This window comes from Phoxinus phoxinus (assembly GCF_949152265.1).
Source record: "Phoxinus phoxinus genome assembly, chromosome: 15".
Classification (NCBI taxonomy): domain Eukaryota; kingdom Metazoa; phylum Chordata; class Actinopteri; order Cypriniformes; family Leuciscidae; genus Phoxinus; species Phoxinus phoxinus.
Window position 1 is genome coordinate 18,678,350 of NC_136890.1, and position 17,728 is coordinate 18,696,077.

Genomic DNA, 17,728 nt, shown 5'->3' on the forward strand with positions numbered 1-17,728 from the left:
ATAAATATTAGATGGGGAAAATCTGTGAAACACAGATAAATAAATAAATACATATTTCAATTTATTCCATTTATTTAATCGTTAAATTATTACAAGTATTGGCTTTGTTATTTTTTTTATTTAACATTTTTTATTCTTTTTTATTTATTTTTATTATTATTATAACACATTTTTTGCACCAGGTAGAACAATAAAACCACAGTTTGCATAGCTCATGCATATCTGATTATTATAATTAATTATTATTAATTTTTTATTATTATTTATCATAGTATTTATTATAAATAGTATAGAATAGTATTAAATAAATAAATATTTATTTCCATTTAATTTATTTAAACAAAAACAACATGTTAGCATTGGTGTAAGCTGCCCCTTTAAGTGAAGATAGAAAATGAACAGTATAATTGAGGGCTAAAATATAGGCTATTTGATCTGAGTAGATTAATTTCATCTTTAAATTATTGTTTTTTTATTTTATTTTATTTTATTTTATTTTATTTTATTTTAGTTTAGTTTAGTTTAGTTTAGTTTAGTTTAGTTTAGTTTAGTTTAGTTTCTCTCTAAGCGTTTGTCCGGAAAGTGCAGCTCTCAACACACAGATAGGTAAATAAACGCGAATCTCTCCGTTGTGCCGTTGGATGCAGCATGTTGCTAAGTTGATGAGAACGAAATCAAAAAATTCATTGGACATGCAGAGGAATAACAACCCGTTTATCTCACAGTCAAGCCATTACAGGCACCAGAAATACATGATCATCTCAGAGACTACATCGAGATTAAAATGAATTCATGATGGTAAGACTAAACTGACTTCCACTGTGTAAGGAATGAATACGTTAGCACTTAAAGTGATCGCAACTCGCAAAATAGCCTATACTTTTAAATTAAAACAAAAAAATATTTAATCAAAATTATTGTCAGACTTTACGAGTGAGTGAGACAGCTGAGCTTAGTTAAAGACATACAAAATCTGAGACATTATTTATCTGGGTAAGGGTAATATCATGTGATGTTCTTCCTAAACTGTATGGCTTTCTTTTCTTCCCTCTTATCTTTCTTCACAAAAGAAGGTGTTGGGATGACAGTCTCAGTCCCCCATTCACTGTCATTGTATTGGGAATAAAATTGTTTGCTTATCTATACTTTTAGCTTTAGCTTTAACCTTTCAGCAAAGTTCTCAATATTCAAATAATATGACTTAACATTATATGGAATTGATTTATTCAGCCTCTGTTTTGCAGGTCAAACGTACAACTCCTACTCTGATCACCATAATGATTTCATCATTTGTGCTGCTCCAAAGGAGAAGCCTGTCACAACTAAACAAGCCATTATCTAGTTAGCACCTGTATTGATGTGAGCGCTGTCTTGATGGAGATGGAGGAGGAAGGCTCATCTACAAAAGGCCGGAATGCCAGAACATCTAGCCCTCAGTTTGAGGATGAGAGGCCTCTTTTCCACAGTAACCAGACGCCTCCAGGTACTTCTGAGCCATTTCTGCTGCCAGGAAGTGACTTAAAAGTGCCATACACCATCAATCGATATTTACGGGACTATCAGCGAGAGGGCATTCAATTCATCTATCATAACTATGTCAAATCCAGAGGATGCATCTTGGGTGATGACATGGGTCTTGGAAAGACTGTTCAGGTAAATGCACGCAAATCTACGTATTACAATGTATAGAATAAACCCAGTTAATACTGCTAATTTTTCCTCTTTCCTTTGTTTTTTTAGGTTATCGGCTTCCTAGCTGCAGTTCTGCAGAAAACTGGTACATGGAAAGACGTTGAGAACAACAGGCCACAGTTTTTGCTGTCACAGAAGCCATCAGAACAAGTTCAGAAGGTAAGTTCAGAAGGTTCTTGTGTAATACTGTATTAAAAGCCTGTTAGTAGTAAGCTATTTTTAGTTTGTTTGTCTCTGTTCAGGTTTTCCTCATTGTGGCTCCGCTCTCTGTCCTCTACAACTGGAAAGATGAGTTAGACACTTGGGGTCATTTTAGAGTTGTGGTCGTGCACGGTGTGAGGAAGGATGAAGAGCTGGCGCGTGTGCAGAGAGGAAGATGTGAGATTGCTCTTACTACTTATGAGACCCTCAGACTCTGTTTGGACCAGTTTAACAGGTATATTGTTCATACTGAGTTCAGTTTGTTTTCAATTTTTTGTTTTATATATATACTTAAATGTTAAAAAGTTTGGGGTCGTAAGATCTTTTTTAAGGTTACACTTTATTTTAAGTTGTCTTTATTAAACTGTAATTATACATTTAAGTAATGAGTAATATTAAGTAACTACATGTACTTACTATAGACCTTATGCTCCAGAGAAACGAGGACGCAGCCGTCTTTAGAATATTGTCTTTGAACTTCCGTTTTTTTACGGTCGCTCTGTATATTTCTATGGTATTGCTGTCCATGAGTAATTCGCTTTTGAAGTGGATTTACTTAATGTAACGGTAACGAAAGTTATCATGAGGATTGTAATGTTTAAAGCAGATGTCTTAACAAATGTCAGTCGACCGGAAAGATTTGAAAATGAGCCGTTCATTCATAAATACTCAAGATCGCTGTGAAAATACAGACCGGAAGACAAAAGACAACGAGCGCAGCGCTGAAAAGGGGCGGGGCTACATAAGGTCTATAGCAGGGATAGGCAACTCTGGTCCTGGAGGGCCACTGTCCTGCAGAGTTTAGCTTCAGCCCTGATAACAACTCACCTGCCTGTATCTATCTAGTAATCCTGAAAACATTGATTGCCTTGTTCAGGTGTGTTTAATTAGGGTCGGAGATAAACTCTGCAGGACATTGGCCCTCCAGGACCGAAGTTCCCTATCCCTGGTCTATAGGGTTAGGATTTGGGTTTAGTTTGGTTTAGTTGCATGTAATTATGCATAATTTATAGTTATTACTATAGTAACTACATGCAATCTATGTAACTGACATAAAATAAAGTGTTAACGATTTCTTTTAAAATGTTTTCTTATGCTCATTAAGGGTGTATATACAGTAAAAACAGTAATATTGTAAAATATTATTACAATTTAAAATAATTGTTTTCTATTTGAATATATTTTAAAATGTAATTTATTCCTGGGATGGCAAAGCTGAATTTTCAGCATCATTACTCCAGTCTTTTGTGTTCACATTTTTTTATTTTATTATTATCAATGTATCAACGTTGAAGAAACTTGTGCCGCTTAATATTTGTTGGAAACATGATAATTTTTTCAGGATTACAGTATAGAAATATTTTTTTAACATTATTATCATTTTACCTTCACTTTGGATCACTTTAATACGTCATTGCCAAATAAAAGATTATTTCTAAAAAAAAAAAAAAATGTTTACTGGTAAAACTGATTATTTTCTATCATATTTAAATATTCATTGTACAAAGTTAATAGGTCTGTAGTTTTCAACATATTTCTTTTTCTGCTTTTCTTTGTGATTAAATTCAATTAATGATGACTTTTTTTAACATTACACAATGTAATAATGTTTGATTTTGTACAGTATTGATTGGGCTGCCGTTATCGTTGATGAAGCTCACAAAATAAAGAACCACAGGTCCCAGATCACTCAGGCCATGAAGGAGATGAGATGTAAAGTGAGGGTTGGACTGACAGGAACAGTTCTTCAGAACAACCTTGAGGAGCTGTGGTGTGTTATGGACTGGTGAGTGGCGTAGGTTTGATTTTGAAATTGGTGGGGACGGGGACATATATTTTAAGGTTTGATCGGAATTATTGCTAGGGATATATCAGTGTCACTGGATATTGGTAGGGACACGTCCCTAGCGTCCCTACTAAATTCTACGCCCCTGGGTGAGACACTGATTTTAACCCTGATTGAGGTACTTGAGCTCCATTTTGACTTGGATGCTTTTGTAGACCGTTTACTGGGGTTTGGAACATAAGTTGTATATTTTTGTGCCATTATACTACCAACCTCATGATAATGAAAATGTATTTCGTGTCATAGGGCCATTCCTGGATGCCTGGGTTCTCTGGCAGGTTTCAAAAACAGGTTTTCGGACCCCATTGAGCAGGGGCAGAAGCACACTGTGACAAAAAGAGCTCTAGCAGAAGGCCGTAAAGCAGTTCAGGAACTTGCCAAAAAACTCTCACACTGGTTCCTCAGAAGAACAAAGGCCCTTATCAGTGACCAGCTACCTAAGAAAGATGATCGAGTGAGTTAGTTCAAGTCAAAGAAACTAACTGATTTATTATGATATCTCATAGTACATGCTCTGATCGGCAGTCCTTCTGGTCTTGTCCCTCTCCAGGTTGTCTACTGCTCACTCACAGACTTCCAGCGGACGGTGTACCGAGCAGTGCTGGACACAGACGATGTGAACCTGCTGTTGCTGAGCTCAGTAAAGTGTCACTGTGGCAGTGGCCGTCTACGGAAGAAGTGCTGCTACAAACTGAACGCAGACGGTGTGCCGGTCAGAAACCTGTACTTCAGTTATCTGGCTATACTGAGAAAGGTTGCAAATCATGTTGCACTACTGCAGTCCAAAGAAGGAACCAGCAAAAAACAGGTTAGTAATTGGGTGTAGTGGGAATAGTGAAGGATTGTTGTCGTCATGTACACTACCGTTCAAAAGTTTGAGGTCTATAAGATTTGTGTTTTTGAAAAACAGTAAAATGATAATAACGTGAAATATTATCAATTCAAAATAACTGTTTTCTATTTTAATATATTTGAACATGTAATTTATTCCTGTGATGGCAATGCTGAATTTTCAGCAGCCATTACTTCAGTCTTCAGTGTCACATGATCCTTCAGAGAAATCATTTTAATATGTTGATTTGCTGCTCATGAAATATTTCTTATTATTATCGGTGTATATCAGAACAACTGGTCTGTTCAAACAGATTTGAGGTGTGATTGACTATTTTAGAATGGCTCAAATGGACTCGGTCCATCAAGAACAGATTGTGTTTATCATCATCCTTTATCTGTCTGTAAATATTTTTGCGATTTTTCCAACCACAGGAAAAATATGTGACAGCCATTTGCGAGAAAGTTTTTAAAAAATTTCCAGATTTCACAGAGAGGTGCAAACAAGCAGCATTTGAAGCAATGTCTGACCCCATGTACAGTGGAAAAATGAAGGTGAGGCATTTTTCCTAATGATCAAGTACCAGATTTTGAGTTATTTCACACAAATTGTATATTAAATTGGAGTACTGTTAGGGCTTTTTTTAATTTCAGATTTTTACTTGCCCAGCCAACATTTTTGTTGGCTCCACCACAAAAAGAGAATGATATTTTTTTTTTTTTACAATTTTATATTTGATAGAATATATTCATTTTTCATGGTCAGTTTTCAAGTGTAAATTTTTCTTTCTGTTCATTATAATTTTTCTCTTCAAAATGCTAAAAATGACATAATTATCATGTAACTCTATAACTTCATAAACACGTTAGCTGGCCTGCATATGATGGAAAAATGACTAAATGTTTTGCAGTTTTCAACACATTATCTTGGTGACTGACACATCAGCAGAATTTCCAACAACAATATTGAATACATTGTTTTAATTTTGCAAGACATAAATAATGTACGATATAAATATATCCCATGCTTATTGTTGAGCCCTGAGTGTAAACGTATGTTTAGTTGAATATTACAGTTATTAGAATCAGGGGTGCCCACATCATCAAAAATTGCTTCGCCAAGATATCTTAATTTCCAGTCCGTTCCGGATTTTTCCCTGGCAATATGGAGATTAATAAACCCTCTTGTGGCTAGCACTGGCCCTGAGCTGTCTTCCCTCAGAGGCTGTGGATACACTTCCTTGAGAAATAACAAGGACAGTATTTAACATTTCTTCAGGCCTTCCTTTCAAAGGTTTCCCCCTCCCTTTAGCCGGAGCATCTTGAGGGTGCTGTTATTGGCAGATGCTGAGTTACTGGCATCCTCACAAGAATGGCCGCTGGTTTCTGAAACATCAGCAATAGAAAGAAAAGACACAGCCTGCTCTGTTAATCTCTACCCAGTGGCCACTGACTGACGTGTTCTCATTACAATTTAAATAGAAAACTTTGTGTGTTTTTACGTGTTATGATAAGCAAGATTGTCTTTGCTCCCATCATCATTTTGAAAAGCGTGTCCTGTTTTTCTTCCTGTTTCAGGTTCTGCAAAAGCTACTAAATCACTTTATCGCGAAGAAAGACAAAGTTCTACTCTTCTCTCTTTCCACCAAGGTGAGGTGGTTATCAAACGTTTTCTATGCTATTTACATTTTTTTTTGCTATGTATATTAAAAATGTTTATATATATAAGTGCAACATGTTCCTGAAACAACATTTAAATCAACCAATCATATTTGAGAGACAAGTTTACAGTTTGTCAAGATTAGGCTTACAACCAGGGTTTAGTGCTTCTACATCAGGAACAGGAATGTTGTTCCAGGATCAACAAGTTATGTTGGCTTGGACCAGATGGTATAGCTTTTGTTGCCCTCGTGCATCGATGAGCCTTGGGTGCCCAGCACCCTGTTGCCAGTTTGTGGTTTGTCCCTCTTGGACCACTGTTGGTAAATTCTCACCACTGCTGACCGGGGGCAACCAGTTTGCCGTTTCAGCGATACTCTGACTCAATCGCCTTGCCATAGCAATTTGTCCCTTGTCAAAGTCGCTTAGATCTTAATTCCTTATTACAAGAACTGATTGTTTGCTTACCATCTAATCTACTCAGACTTTAATATGTGGCCTTGTTAGGAGATGTTTAACGATATTCGCTTCACCTCTGACTGGTCATAATGTTTTGACTAAATATATAATTGATTAACAGTCCTAATTTTATTCAATATTTTTTAATAAACAAACCTTTCTTTATACTTTCACAGCTGTTAGATGTCCTGGAAAGCTATTGTATGGCCGAGGGTCTGGAGTACCACAGACTGGATGGAAACACCAAGTCTAAGGACCGAGTTAAGATAGTGAGAGAGTTCAACAGCTCTCGAGATGTCAACCTGTGTCTGGTGTCTACTTTGTGAGTGTGGCACCAAAAGCTATTATGTTTCGTTATGCCTATTATTTACAAGATCTCCCATAATGTACATGACAGTCTGATTTACAATGGTTTTGATCTTCATGCTTCTTCTGTAGGGCGGGTGGGCTTGGCCTAAACTTCATCGGAGCGAATGTTGTCGTTTTGTTTGATCCAACATGGAATCCTGCCAATGATCTCCAGGCTATTGACAGGTGAGCAAATAAAAAGGAAATATTCATATAATTAGGTATTTGCTGTTGAGTATTAAATATTGTCAAACATTCTTAAAATTATTCAATGCTTACTTCAAAGATTAGTCATTAATCATTAATCACAAGATTAAATAGAAATAAAATGCGTTAAAATATATATATTTTTATTGTAATAATAATTCACTATATTACTGTTTTACTGTATTTTTTTGGTTGTATAATGAGTATAAGAGACTACTTTCAAAAACATGAAAAAAAACATCTGACTGACCCCAAACTTTTGAACTGTAGTTTACATTTGCAGGTTGTATGGAATTTATCAAGGTCCCAATAAGACTTGTGTGAATCCTATTTCAATTTACAGGGCGTATCGTATTGGCCAGTGCAGGGATGTGACGGTTTTTAGGCTCATCTCTTTAGGAACAGTAGAGGAGATCATATACTTGCGCCAGATTTACAAACAGGTATGTTATTAAAAAATATACATTTTAGCAAAGGTGTATGAAGATATCATTCCTATACAGTTTAACAGTAATTTGCTGTTTTGAGCATTTTTAGTTTTAGTTCCCTCATCATTACAACTAATACATATGAATACACTAAAATTATGTAAAATGTATTGAGACCTGTTTGTTTTTCTCTCCTTTATTGCTTGACAGCAACTTCAGTTGTCAGTGATTGGCCAGGAGAATGCTAGACGCTACTTTGAGGCGGTTCAGGGTACTGACAGCAAGGCAGGGGAGCTGTTTGGTACCCGAAACCTTTTCCGCCTGCAGACTGATGGCACCTGTCTTACCCATCGCATCCTGGAGGTAAAAAACTTCCAAAATCCGCATCCAAACCCAGCATCTTAGTTCTATATATATTTGATATATGTTATATTGTTCAGTTTTCCAGCCCTGGTCTTGCGAAATTAATTTAGATTTTTAGGGCACATCATGTTCTGACGAGCATGTGGAAACTATCTAGGTTTTATTGTCTGTAAGGGCCCAGCTGATCATACATATCCCTAATGACATGCCTTTAATGAACTGTTTATATGAAATGAATTCCTTCTCATTGACATGATGGGAATCGCGTGTTTGGCTTACAGAGGGAGGGCCAAGTGGAGGTGGGAATCATGACGGCCAGAACTCAAGCTCTGGACGAGAGGATGGAGGAGCCGGTGAGTACCCGCCCTGTCACAGACCCGTGACTGAGACGTTTCTCTTTCCCACCCGTCCCTCCCCTCTTCTTTCCCATCCATCCCTCCCCTCTTCTTTCCCATCATTTATCTGTTCCCACGGCTTGACGGGCGAACACATGGTCGTAATCAACCCCCTCTGAAGCCCAGTGGTGAAGACCACACAGAAACATACTATCTATACCACATTTATTTACTCAGCAGAGGCCTTATCTAATTGTTCTTCTGGAAAGAACCTCACACATTGATTTTCTGAAGAGAATGGGCACTGACTGCAACGTCTCGGCTTGTTAAAATCAACGTTTTGCTAAAAACTGGATGTCGCTATCGTTAAAGTGTGGTAAAGTTGTATGTTATGTGTTTTAGACGTTATCCATTAAGAAACGTATAGACATTTCAATATAGATTGGTTTGAATATAAATTGATGTAAAGGATGACGCTTCCTTGGTTGAGAGCAGAGTTCTGTTTTCTGAGTTCTGCATTGCAGTTGTATTAGTAAAGACAAAACAGTATAAAGCAGTTTTGTTTGTTTATTTTTCTTGTCATTATTTGACAGCCATTATTTTATCATATTCAGTTTAGATCACTACACTGTAAAAAATTATATGATCAATGAGTTATGACAACAGAAGCTTTTCACAAACATTGCTTAACATTGCTTACAATTTTCAACTTTTTTGTTATACAAGATGCAACAATTTTTTTTAAGTCAGTTTAATGTAATTTAAGTTGAAATTACTTAAACATCCAAGTTGATTTTACTTAAATTTAAGGCAGCAACTTTTTTTTGGATATCATTTTTTGGAGGTTCAGCATTTCTATTGTTTAATAGTAATAGCAGAAAGCAATTGTGGTTTATTGGCATATTGTGAATATTATTGTAAGAGAGAGGGGGAAATATTGTATATATATATATATATGTTGCAGAATTTTGATCCAAATAATTTGAGATTTAATAATACAAAAATAAAGATGGAGAAACTGGTGCCCGCAATTTTTTTTTTTAAATTTACCTTACGGTTAACACACACACACACACACACACACACACACACACACACACACACACACACACACACACACACACACACACACACACACACACACACACACACACACACACACACACACACACACATATTTTCATATTTTTATGCAAATAATCAAAGCAATGTTAATAGTTAAAAAACAAAACAAAACATCTTGTGCATAAAACTAATGAACCATCTTGATTTACCTCAGGATCCCCGGTCAGCAGATGCTGCTACTGAGCAAACAGGTGGATCAGCAGGCTCTGGGCTTAAAACCGCTGGGGTGTTGGACTTCAGCAGTGCAAGTGAGGATGAAGATCCCTGCTGCTCCAGGCCCTCAGAAACACACACAGGAGAGCAGACGGGAGCTGGTACTTCCTGTATTGGCAATATGGCCCTGTATAGTGTTCTCCAGAGACAAATGACTCAGAGAGGATTGCAGGAGACGGACAGTGAAGAGGACTCTAGTAGTCAGAGTCAGGATGAGGATAATTATGCAAAACGCACCTCGATTAAGGGACAAGCATCTAAGACACTGGATCTGTCCATTGAATCCGAGGAAGGGATGGAGGAAGTCACTGATGGTAAACCACAGAGAATATCAGAAGTGTCAGCAGACCTTGAGCTCCTTCCACCAAGATCACACAAACACAACAATGACAGCACAACTGGTGGAAAGAATCATGTTCACAAAAGGGTGAAGTTTGCAGATAAAAGATCTGAAGTTGATATTGAAAGTTTTTCTTCATCAGAAGATGAAGTGCCTCAGAAAGGCGTGAGATGTACGAAGGGTCCTTCTCCTCAGGAGAATAAGTCAACTCACAGACGGTCTTCTGGGAAGGACAACACTACACAAATGCCTTTGGGCATAAAGAGCCGAAACACATTAGGCTCTAACAAAACCCAATCCCGAGATGAAGGAAACACTGGAACTCTGGACTCATTGCTAGGTATAACTTGGACTATTTACCTGGATTTAAAATAATCTTGTATATTCAGTATCTTTATTGATGGTAGCACTTTATTTTAAGGTGAAGTAGTTACACGTTACTACATGTACTTACTATAGTAATAACCAAACCCTATGAGTAACTAAACCAAACCCTAACCGTAACTCTATAGTAAGTATATGTACCTTCTTGAGTAAGTACAATGTAACTGTCACCTTAAAATAAAATGTAACCTTATTGATTTTTGACCAATTATCACAAACATAATATATAAATAAATAATCCAAAAATAGTTTTAACCAACAACAAAAAAACACATTTAAGAGAAACAACACACACACATGTTGGGTTTCCATGTTTTATGAGGTCTTTCCATTGACATAATGATTATTATACTGTACAAACTGTATATTCTAGCCCTTAATCATAAGCTGTTTTCCTCATGTAGACAAAAAAATCCCCCAAAAGACAAGGATTTTGATTTTGAATATTGCCATCTTTGTGGGGACATTTTGTCCACATAAACGTAGGGTTTACCAGGACACACACACAAATAAAAATAATAAAATGCACATAATATTAATTTACAATAACTGAATAACAGTTAATAACATTATAGTGCCATTAGACTGTCGTTTGTTTTACACATTCAGTCCAGTCATTTCATTCATTTCATATACAGAGTCAATAAAAAGTTTAGACTTTTTGAGAAGATTGGTTTCAGAAACCAATCTTCTCAAAATGTCAACTTTTTATTGACCCTGTATGTGAAATGAATAGAGAGAACTGAGTCAATAAAAAGTTTTGACTTCTCTGACAGGTGGACTTCAGCACGTGAGCTACACACACTCGAATCAGAAGGTAGTGGGCTCCAGCAGAGCAGAAGACCGCCTGAGCCGTGCTGCCGTACGAGATGTGTTTGAACTCAACAAGCACTCGCAGCTTCCTGCAAACCAGATTCTGGATTCATCAGAGGTTTCTACAAATTTATGTTTATGCACCTCACACTGATCTCACTAGGAGTTACCACACTTTTTCTGTGTGTGGTATTTCAGTGCAACTAACTAACAAAAGTATCAAATTAAGTAATTTAGTAATCAAATTTAAATATGATTTATTAACAAAAATTGTTGAACTACATTTGAACAACCGGTCAGTAACACAACTAATTTATTTCACAGTCCTTAATTACACAAAACTTTTGCTGTCAGAAATGACTGAATATAAAAACTTCTGTTTAGTGAGTGAATCAAATGTTGATTCAGTAACTGCTTTAATTCGATGCGTTCATTTGATGAAAGATTTGTCAGACTGATTGAGACCAGTAACTTTTTTTTGTGAGTGATTCATTCAAGGCTCTTTTTTAAATGGAATCAAGACAGTTTAACTGAAAGATGTATTGTTTTCGCATTATTTCATGGTGCTTTTTATCTCATTACATTAAATTCAGAGTGGAAAAAATCACAATTTATGTGAAATATAATTTCTTTAGCGGTGGCACAGGAGATTCAGCTCTGCAGTCCATGAACCACTGATTGAGACAGAACATTGGTTGGTTATTTTCTTTAAGATGTTGTGAAATAAAGCCAGTTCAGCTAGTTTGTCCTCAGGTGTTTAAAATTATACATTTTATGGTATAAATCCACTGCAGATACAGATCTACTATGTACCATTTTTTTCCACCGTTGTACACAGCATAATGCTTATCCGTATCGGTTATGTTTTGTCCTGCACATGCTTTTAATTTTTTTTTATAATAATTAATAAGTAGTTTGAAATTCCAGATAGGATTTTTGGGTGATCAACCAAGAATAATTTGGAAAGAATTTGTTAAAGAAAGATTGTTAAATAAGTCCAATTCTAACATACTTTATATTTATTGTGTAATAGGCTTCCACCCAGTCATCTGATCCCGTGCCCGCAGATCACGTCGATGGAGGTCAGACACCGCTAGCATATGGCAGACCCCACATGGAGCATCCGGTCACCCACACCATCAAAACCTCTTACCGCCAGAACAATGTCACTGTCATAGTGGGCGAAACACCCAGTAGAATGTGCAGGTAACACTATTTTCTGCTCCAAATCCCACGCTTTTCTCCCCGCACAAGATCTGACTAGCCGTCATCTCCACACAAAGCAAATAATTGTGTCAATTCGGCTAAAAACTCAAACACTAGAACAGCAAGTCAGTGAGAGGAAATTCCTGGTAGCGCAGGGCCATGTGCCAGTTCTCCCCACAGCTATGGTGTGCTGCCCCCGCCTGGCCCCTGGGGCCGCAGGAGCGAGGGAAGACCACCCCGGAGCCCTCTCACCCACCCATTTCCCAAGTCTGGCCAAAGTCATGAGCAAATCCCCTTTATTCTGCTTTTCTCCTCAGTACAATCTCACAAATGTACTGTTTGCTCATGTAATGGTGAAAACACACACACACTAGTATATAAATTCTCTTTTTCTTGATGAATTGCTGTAATGGGATTCAACTCCACTCAGGCACATACGGTACTTAAGGGTCTTGCTTCATAGATAGTTTTAGCTTTGAAACCACAAAGGGTGGCAACCATTAGAAGTTACGCCACAAGCAGCTTGTGAGCTCTTTCAGTTTCAAATTACTAAGTGGTTTTCCTTAAAGACCCTTACACCGAATTTTCTGGGTTGTTGTTTTATGTTTTAAAATGGGGTTCGTGGTTTAATTCATCTTAAAGGCATAGTTTCCCCAAGAATAATAAAAATACTGTCATAATTTATGTACTCTGTGCTTGTCAATCCAAATCTTTATGAGATTCTTCTGCAGAACACAAATGAAGATATTTGGAAGAATGTTCCATTTTCCCCAAAAAATCTCAAAATATCTTTTATGTTACACAGATGAACGAAAGTCACACAGGTTTGCAACAACATGAGGGCGAGTAAATGATGACAGAATTTAAATTTTTGGGTGAACTATCCCTTTAAGAGTGCGTTTCATGTCACGTGTTTTAGCATTAAGCAAATCTTCTGGTTCTTATTATGCTGTAACTTATGGGCTGTGGTCTTATGATATAATATGCAGGCTGTCATAAACTTGCTCCCTGCCTGTATTTTGTAATGCATGGAGTATAAAACGATCTCTTAGAATTTTATAATACACAATTTTTTTAAAGTAAACTGCTTATTAATATTTCAAGTCCTACGTTGTGTGGTCTAACCAACTTTCAAGAAACATTCAGAAAAAAAAAAATCCCAAAACAAAACAGGAAATGAAATATGAAGAACCTGCAGACTGTGTATCTCTTAAAATAAAAGATAATTTGACCTTTTTATAATACGGTTATAAAATATCACGTGGTGCAACTCCTCAAAAACTTGATGTTAATAAAGCGTTTTTTTGTTTAACCGTATGAAACCAACGTGAATACAAAGAGTACCGTACATCTTTAAGAACTTGGCACATGTGTTTTAAACTAGATTTTTTTTCTTTTCTTATTTATCATTGACCTGTATAGTCTAATGATTTACTACAGATGATTTAGCCAAATAAAACGCTTACAATAATAAAAAAAAAACACTTAAAGCATTGAAAATGTTGTATATAGTTGTGTCACTAAGGCCCTGTTTACTCCTGGTATTAAGATGCGTTTTGGTCAGATCACAAGTGGACAACGCTAAATACAGGTGTAAACGGGGTCTAAAACATTTTGAGCTTGTCCACTTTTGACCACTTTCAAAGGTAGTAGAAAACTCATTTGACTTTTGCTTTTGTAGTGTAAACACTCATGTGGTCGAATGCATTCGAACAGCCACAAAAGACCGCCTGCTGACCTAGATAGATCGATTTTTATTTGTCCTCGAGAGGAAATTTGTTTCCACCGTAGATGAGTACATAAAACAAACACACATAACATGTTAAATTATCGCCATATCATAATACAATCAAAAATAATCGCTGACATCACAAAACAACAACAAAAAGAGCATAAGTGGTATCAATGGCCGATTTCCAATGTATTTAGACACAACTTTCTCTCACTATTCCTGATTTCTAACACGCATCCACCACGCATTCATCATGATGATGAGTCATCATCTCTGGTCGTGTTCATATGTAAATTGCGTGAGTTTATTTCATCCAATAGATTGAAAGATTTGAAAAAAAAGCCTGTAGATTTACCTGCGCATAGACCCTCCCCTCAAAAAAACCAGGACAGAAGTGGTTGAAAGTGGAAAATAGAGATGGGTTAAAACACCAGTTGTAAACGGGTATGTCTCTCGTCTACTTGTGATCCGATCGACCAAATCCCATCTTAATGCCAGATGTAAACAGGGCCTAAGATAAGTTGATTTGTGTCATTAAGATCATATTTTGTCTCGCAGACAGCAGTTAGAAGAAATGGCTCAGTTCTTTGGATTCGACACTGTGCGAGACTTTGCAGAAGACATTCTGAAGAACGATTCGGAGCAGAGACTAAGCCGTTTGCGAAGCTTCTACAGCCAGGAGAGCCCTGAACTCAAGAACATCATCGAAAAGACCTTTCCTAAACTTGACGTTGAGCCAAAGCCACCAACCTCACCGCCACCTTCTAGAGCCAGACAAAGAACTACCTCAAAAAGAGTCCACCGAAACTCCCCTCTTAAACCTCAAGTTGAGGTACCAACCCTTGAAGTTACGGATCAAAGAGAACCGTCAAAGAAAAAGAGAATGGGTAAACCAGAAACCTCTGAGGTTCACCTTCACTGCAGTGCAGACCTCATAGACAACACAATGAAGATGTCCTCCACAGACAAATACCCATCATCAAGTTCTGGACATCTTTCTCAAAGGTTCAGTGCACCAGTAGAAGAAACTAAAACCAACATTATTAGTTCCTCACAACCTTTCAAGAACAAGAAATGCACTTCACGGTCACCTTTAGTCTCCACAGATGATTGTGCTGCATCAAGCTCAACCCAGACCAGCAGCTCCTCCAAAATCACAGACCTTATAGGCGACACATCCATCCTGAATGACTTGTTCACGTCAAAGAAGAAAACCGTAGACCAACCGAGGGATGTGAAAACATCCACATGCACAGAAAGAGCAAAAAGTAGAGGAAAGGACTTCTGGGACATTTTGAATGAGGGGAATGTGGAGAGCATTAACAAACTCACAGATCTGACTGAGGTGGAGAAGATCTGTAACAGCGTTAGTGTCTCTGCAAAGTCCAGGAGTAATGAGAAAACCGAAAGCCCGCAACTTTGGAAAAAAAATGAGAAATTTCTCTGGAAACACTAGTTTTAAGGTTGCTCTTTTTTTACGATTATTTACAATGTTATGTTTTATCGCAAGGACAGGCTTTTTATTTATGATCATTTGTTTTTATTTGTTTTGAATTTATAAAAACAAAAAATGTAGTTTGGTTTTTCAGGATTCAGTACACCATATAATTGACTGGCAATTTATATAATTATTATTTTATCTTGTTTTTTGATTGTATTAAAGTTCATGTTTTGAAGAAGGCACAAGGCACATATTACATTTTTTTACCAATAAAAGTCAAATGTAGATATTTGAAAACACTTAAAGGAAAAAATGAATAATACAATAAAATAACATTGACAAAAGATGGTTCACTGGTGGTTTCATTACAGATTTTGTAAATTGGAAAAGGAATTGAATGTTTTCTTTTAACATGTAGCTATTAAGATTCAAATATAAAAATAATGTGAATTTTTATTCATACATGGTAAGAAAACTGTTGTCAGAGCATGTGGGGTAGTTAAATGTTAAATGTTAATTGGTAATTTTTTTTTTCCCCTGAAATATTTTACAGTATTTATATCAGAATTGGAAACACGTTCAACAAAAAATCGTTTTCTTTTTTCCTCCCACACAACTGTGCCTCTCATTTGTTTTCAGGCAGTTAAATGACTTAAATAGTTGGTGGTCTTGGACCTCCGACCAAAAAGTGGGGTAAATAGTTTTGAAGTGGTGTAATTGCTTTGATGAAGTGGCATGAATCTCTCTCACCGCAGTCTCTCTTTCATGGAAGCTTAAGGCCGCTGCTACTTGTTTCATCTCATCTGCCATGTGTCGCAGAGCTCAGCACCTGTAACATATCCTCAGCACACTGCATTAGTAGTGGTGGCACAATGAGAGAAATGACACATGTGACCTGCAGCTGTTGTCTCACATCGCTCAGCTGTTGCACTGAGGTAAACAAGAGGGAATGGGTAGGATTTTCACTCTTGGTCTTCTCTTAAATGCTGAAATTAAAAAGTGTTGATAGCTTTAATACAAACGAAGACAACTTGGGGCTACAACAGGACACTCGAGACGGCCTCAAAACTTCTGGGAGGTAGAACAAGGATGGCATATTGTCCTCACGAAACATTTGCCACGATTGTTCGAGTGGTTGTTTACAAAATACCTTAAGAAATTGTTTCCAAACTGGTCTTCAGTTTTTATATTCCTAGGTACTGGAGGAAATTTAGTTGTTTGTACTTGTAAGTAGGGGTGTGTGGTATCACGACTTTTGATCGTGGACGATTAAAATGTTTCCGCGATCTGCTCTTGAAGAAATATCGTAGTATTGTGGTATACAGTGTATTCAGTGTATGTATACTATCAATTACAGTTCTGGAACCTCCGTCCCAACATACTGTACAATGCGACGTTCACATTCACAGTGTCCGTGCCAGTATGTCCATGCCCGTGCCGGTGTGTTTGTGTCTGTGCCGATGTCCGTATAGGTGGCGGTGTCCGTGTCGGTGTTGGTGTCCGTGTCAGTGTGCCCGTGCCGATACCGGTGTCCATGCTGGTGTTCATGAGAGTCTCATGTTACCAAGTAAAATTGTTTTTTTTTGGCACGTCGTGTCTGTGTGTCCGTGCCTGTGTCCGTGCCGGTGTGTCCATGCCGATGTCCTTGTCCGTGCCGGTGTGTCCGTGCGGGTGTGTCCATGCGGGTTTTCGTGTCTGTGCCGGTGTCCATGCTGGTGTCCATGCCAGTGCTGGTGTCCGTGCCGGTATCCACGGCGGTGTCTGTGCCGGTGTCTGTGCCGGTGTCCGTGCCAGTGTCCATGCCCGTGCTGATGTCCGTGCCGGTGTCTTTGTGACTGTGCCGCTGTGTTCGTATCCGTGCCGTTGTGTCCATGCCGGTGTGTCCATGCCGGTGTGTCCATGCCGGTGTGTCCATGCCGGTGTGTCCATGCCGGTGTGTCCATGCCGGTGTGTCCATGCCGGTGCCCGTTCCGTTGTCTGTGTGACCGTGCCATTGTGTTTGTGTCCGTGTCGGTGTATCCGTGCCGGTATCCACGACTGTGTCCGTGCCGGTGTCCGTGCCAGTATCCACGTCGGTGTCCGTGCCGGTGTCAGTGCCAGTGTCC

General features: G+C 37.8%; 1 protein-coding gene across 1 annotated transcript; it reads left to right on the forward strand.

Annotated features, from left to right (window-relative positions):
* The first annotated feature begins 593 nt into the window (after window positions 1-593).
* ercc6l2 (excision repair cross-complementation group 6-like 2) lies at window positions 594-15,963 on the forward strand. Its single transcript, XM_079638012.1, has 18 exons — window positions 594-798; window positions 1,245-1,653; window positions 1,741-1,851; window positions 1,935-2,128; window positions 3,518-3,679; window positions 3,986-4,193; window positions 4,290-4,547; window positions 5,006-5,125; window positions 6,149-6,220; window positions 6,865-7,010; window positions 7,127-7,222; window positions 7,587-7,686; window positions 7,882-8,034; window positions 8,316-8,387; window positions 9,649-10,387; window positions 11,208-11,362; window positions 12,278-12,450; window positions 14,741-15,963. Exons 2-18 carry the CDS (start codon window positions 1,375-1,377, stop codon window positions 15,636-15,638), a joined length of 3,936 nt encoding a protein of 1,311 aa, XP_079494138.1. The 5' UTR covers window positions 594-798; window positions 1,245-1,374; the 3' UTR covers window positions 15,639-15,963.
* Window positions 15,964-17,728: the final 1,765 nt, after the last annotated feature.

Coding starts and splice junctions, on each gene's coding strand:
- ercc6l2 (XM_079638012.1), top strand. CDS start 1,375: ATGGAGATGGAGGAGGAAGGCTCATCTACAAAAGGCCGGAATGCCAGA. Junction 4,194..4,289: donor TACCTAAGAAAGATGATCGA/GTGAGTTAGTTC, acceptor GTCCCTCTCCAG/GTTGTCTACTGCTCACTCAC. Junction 7,687..7,881: donor TGCGCCAGATTTACAAACAG/GTATGTTATTAA, acceptor ATTGCTTGACAG/CAACTTCAGTTGTCAGTGAT.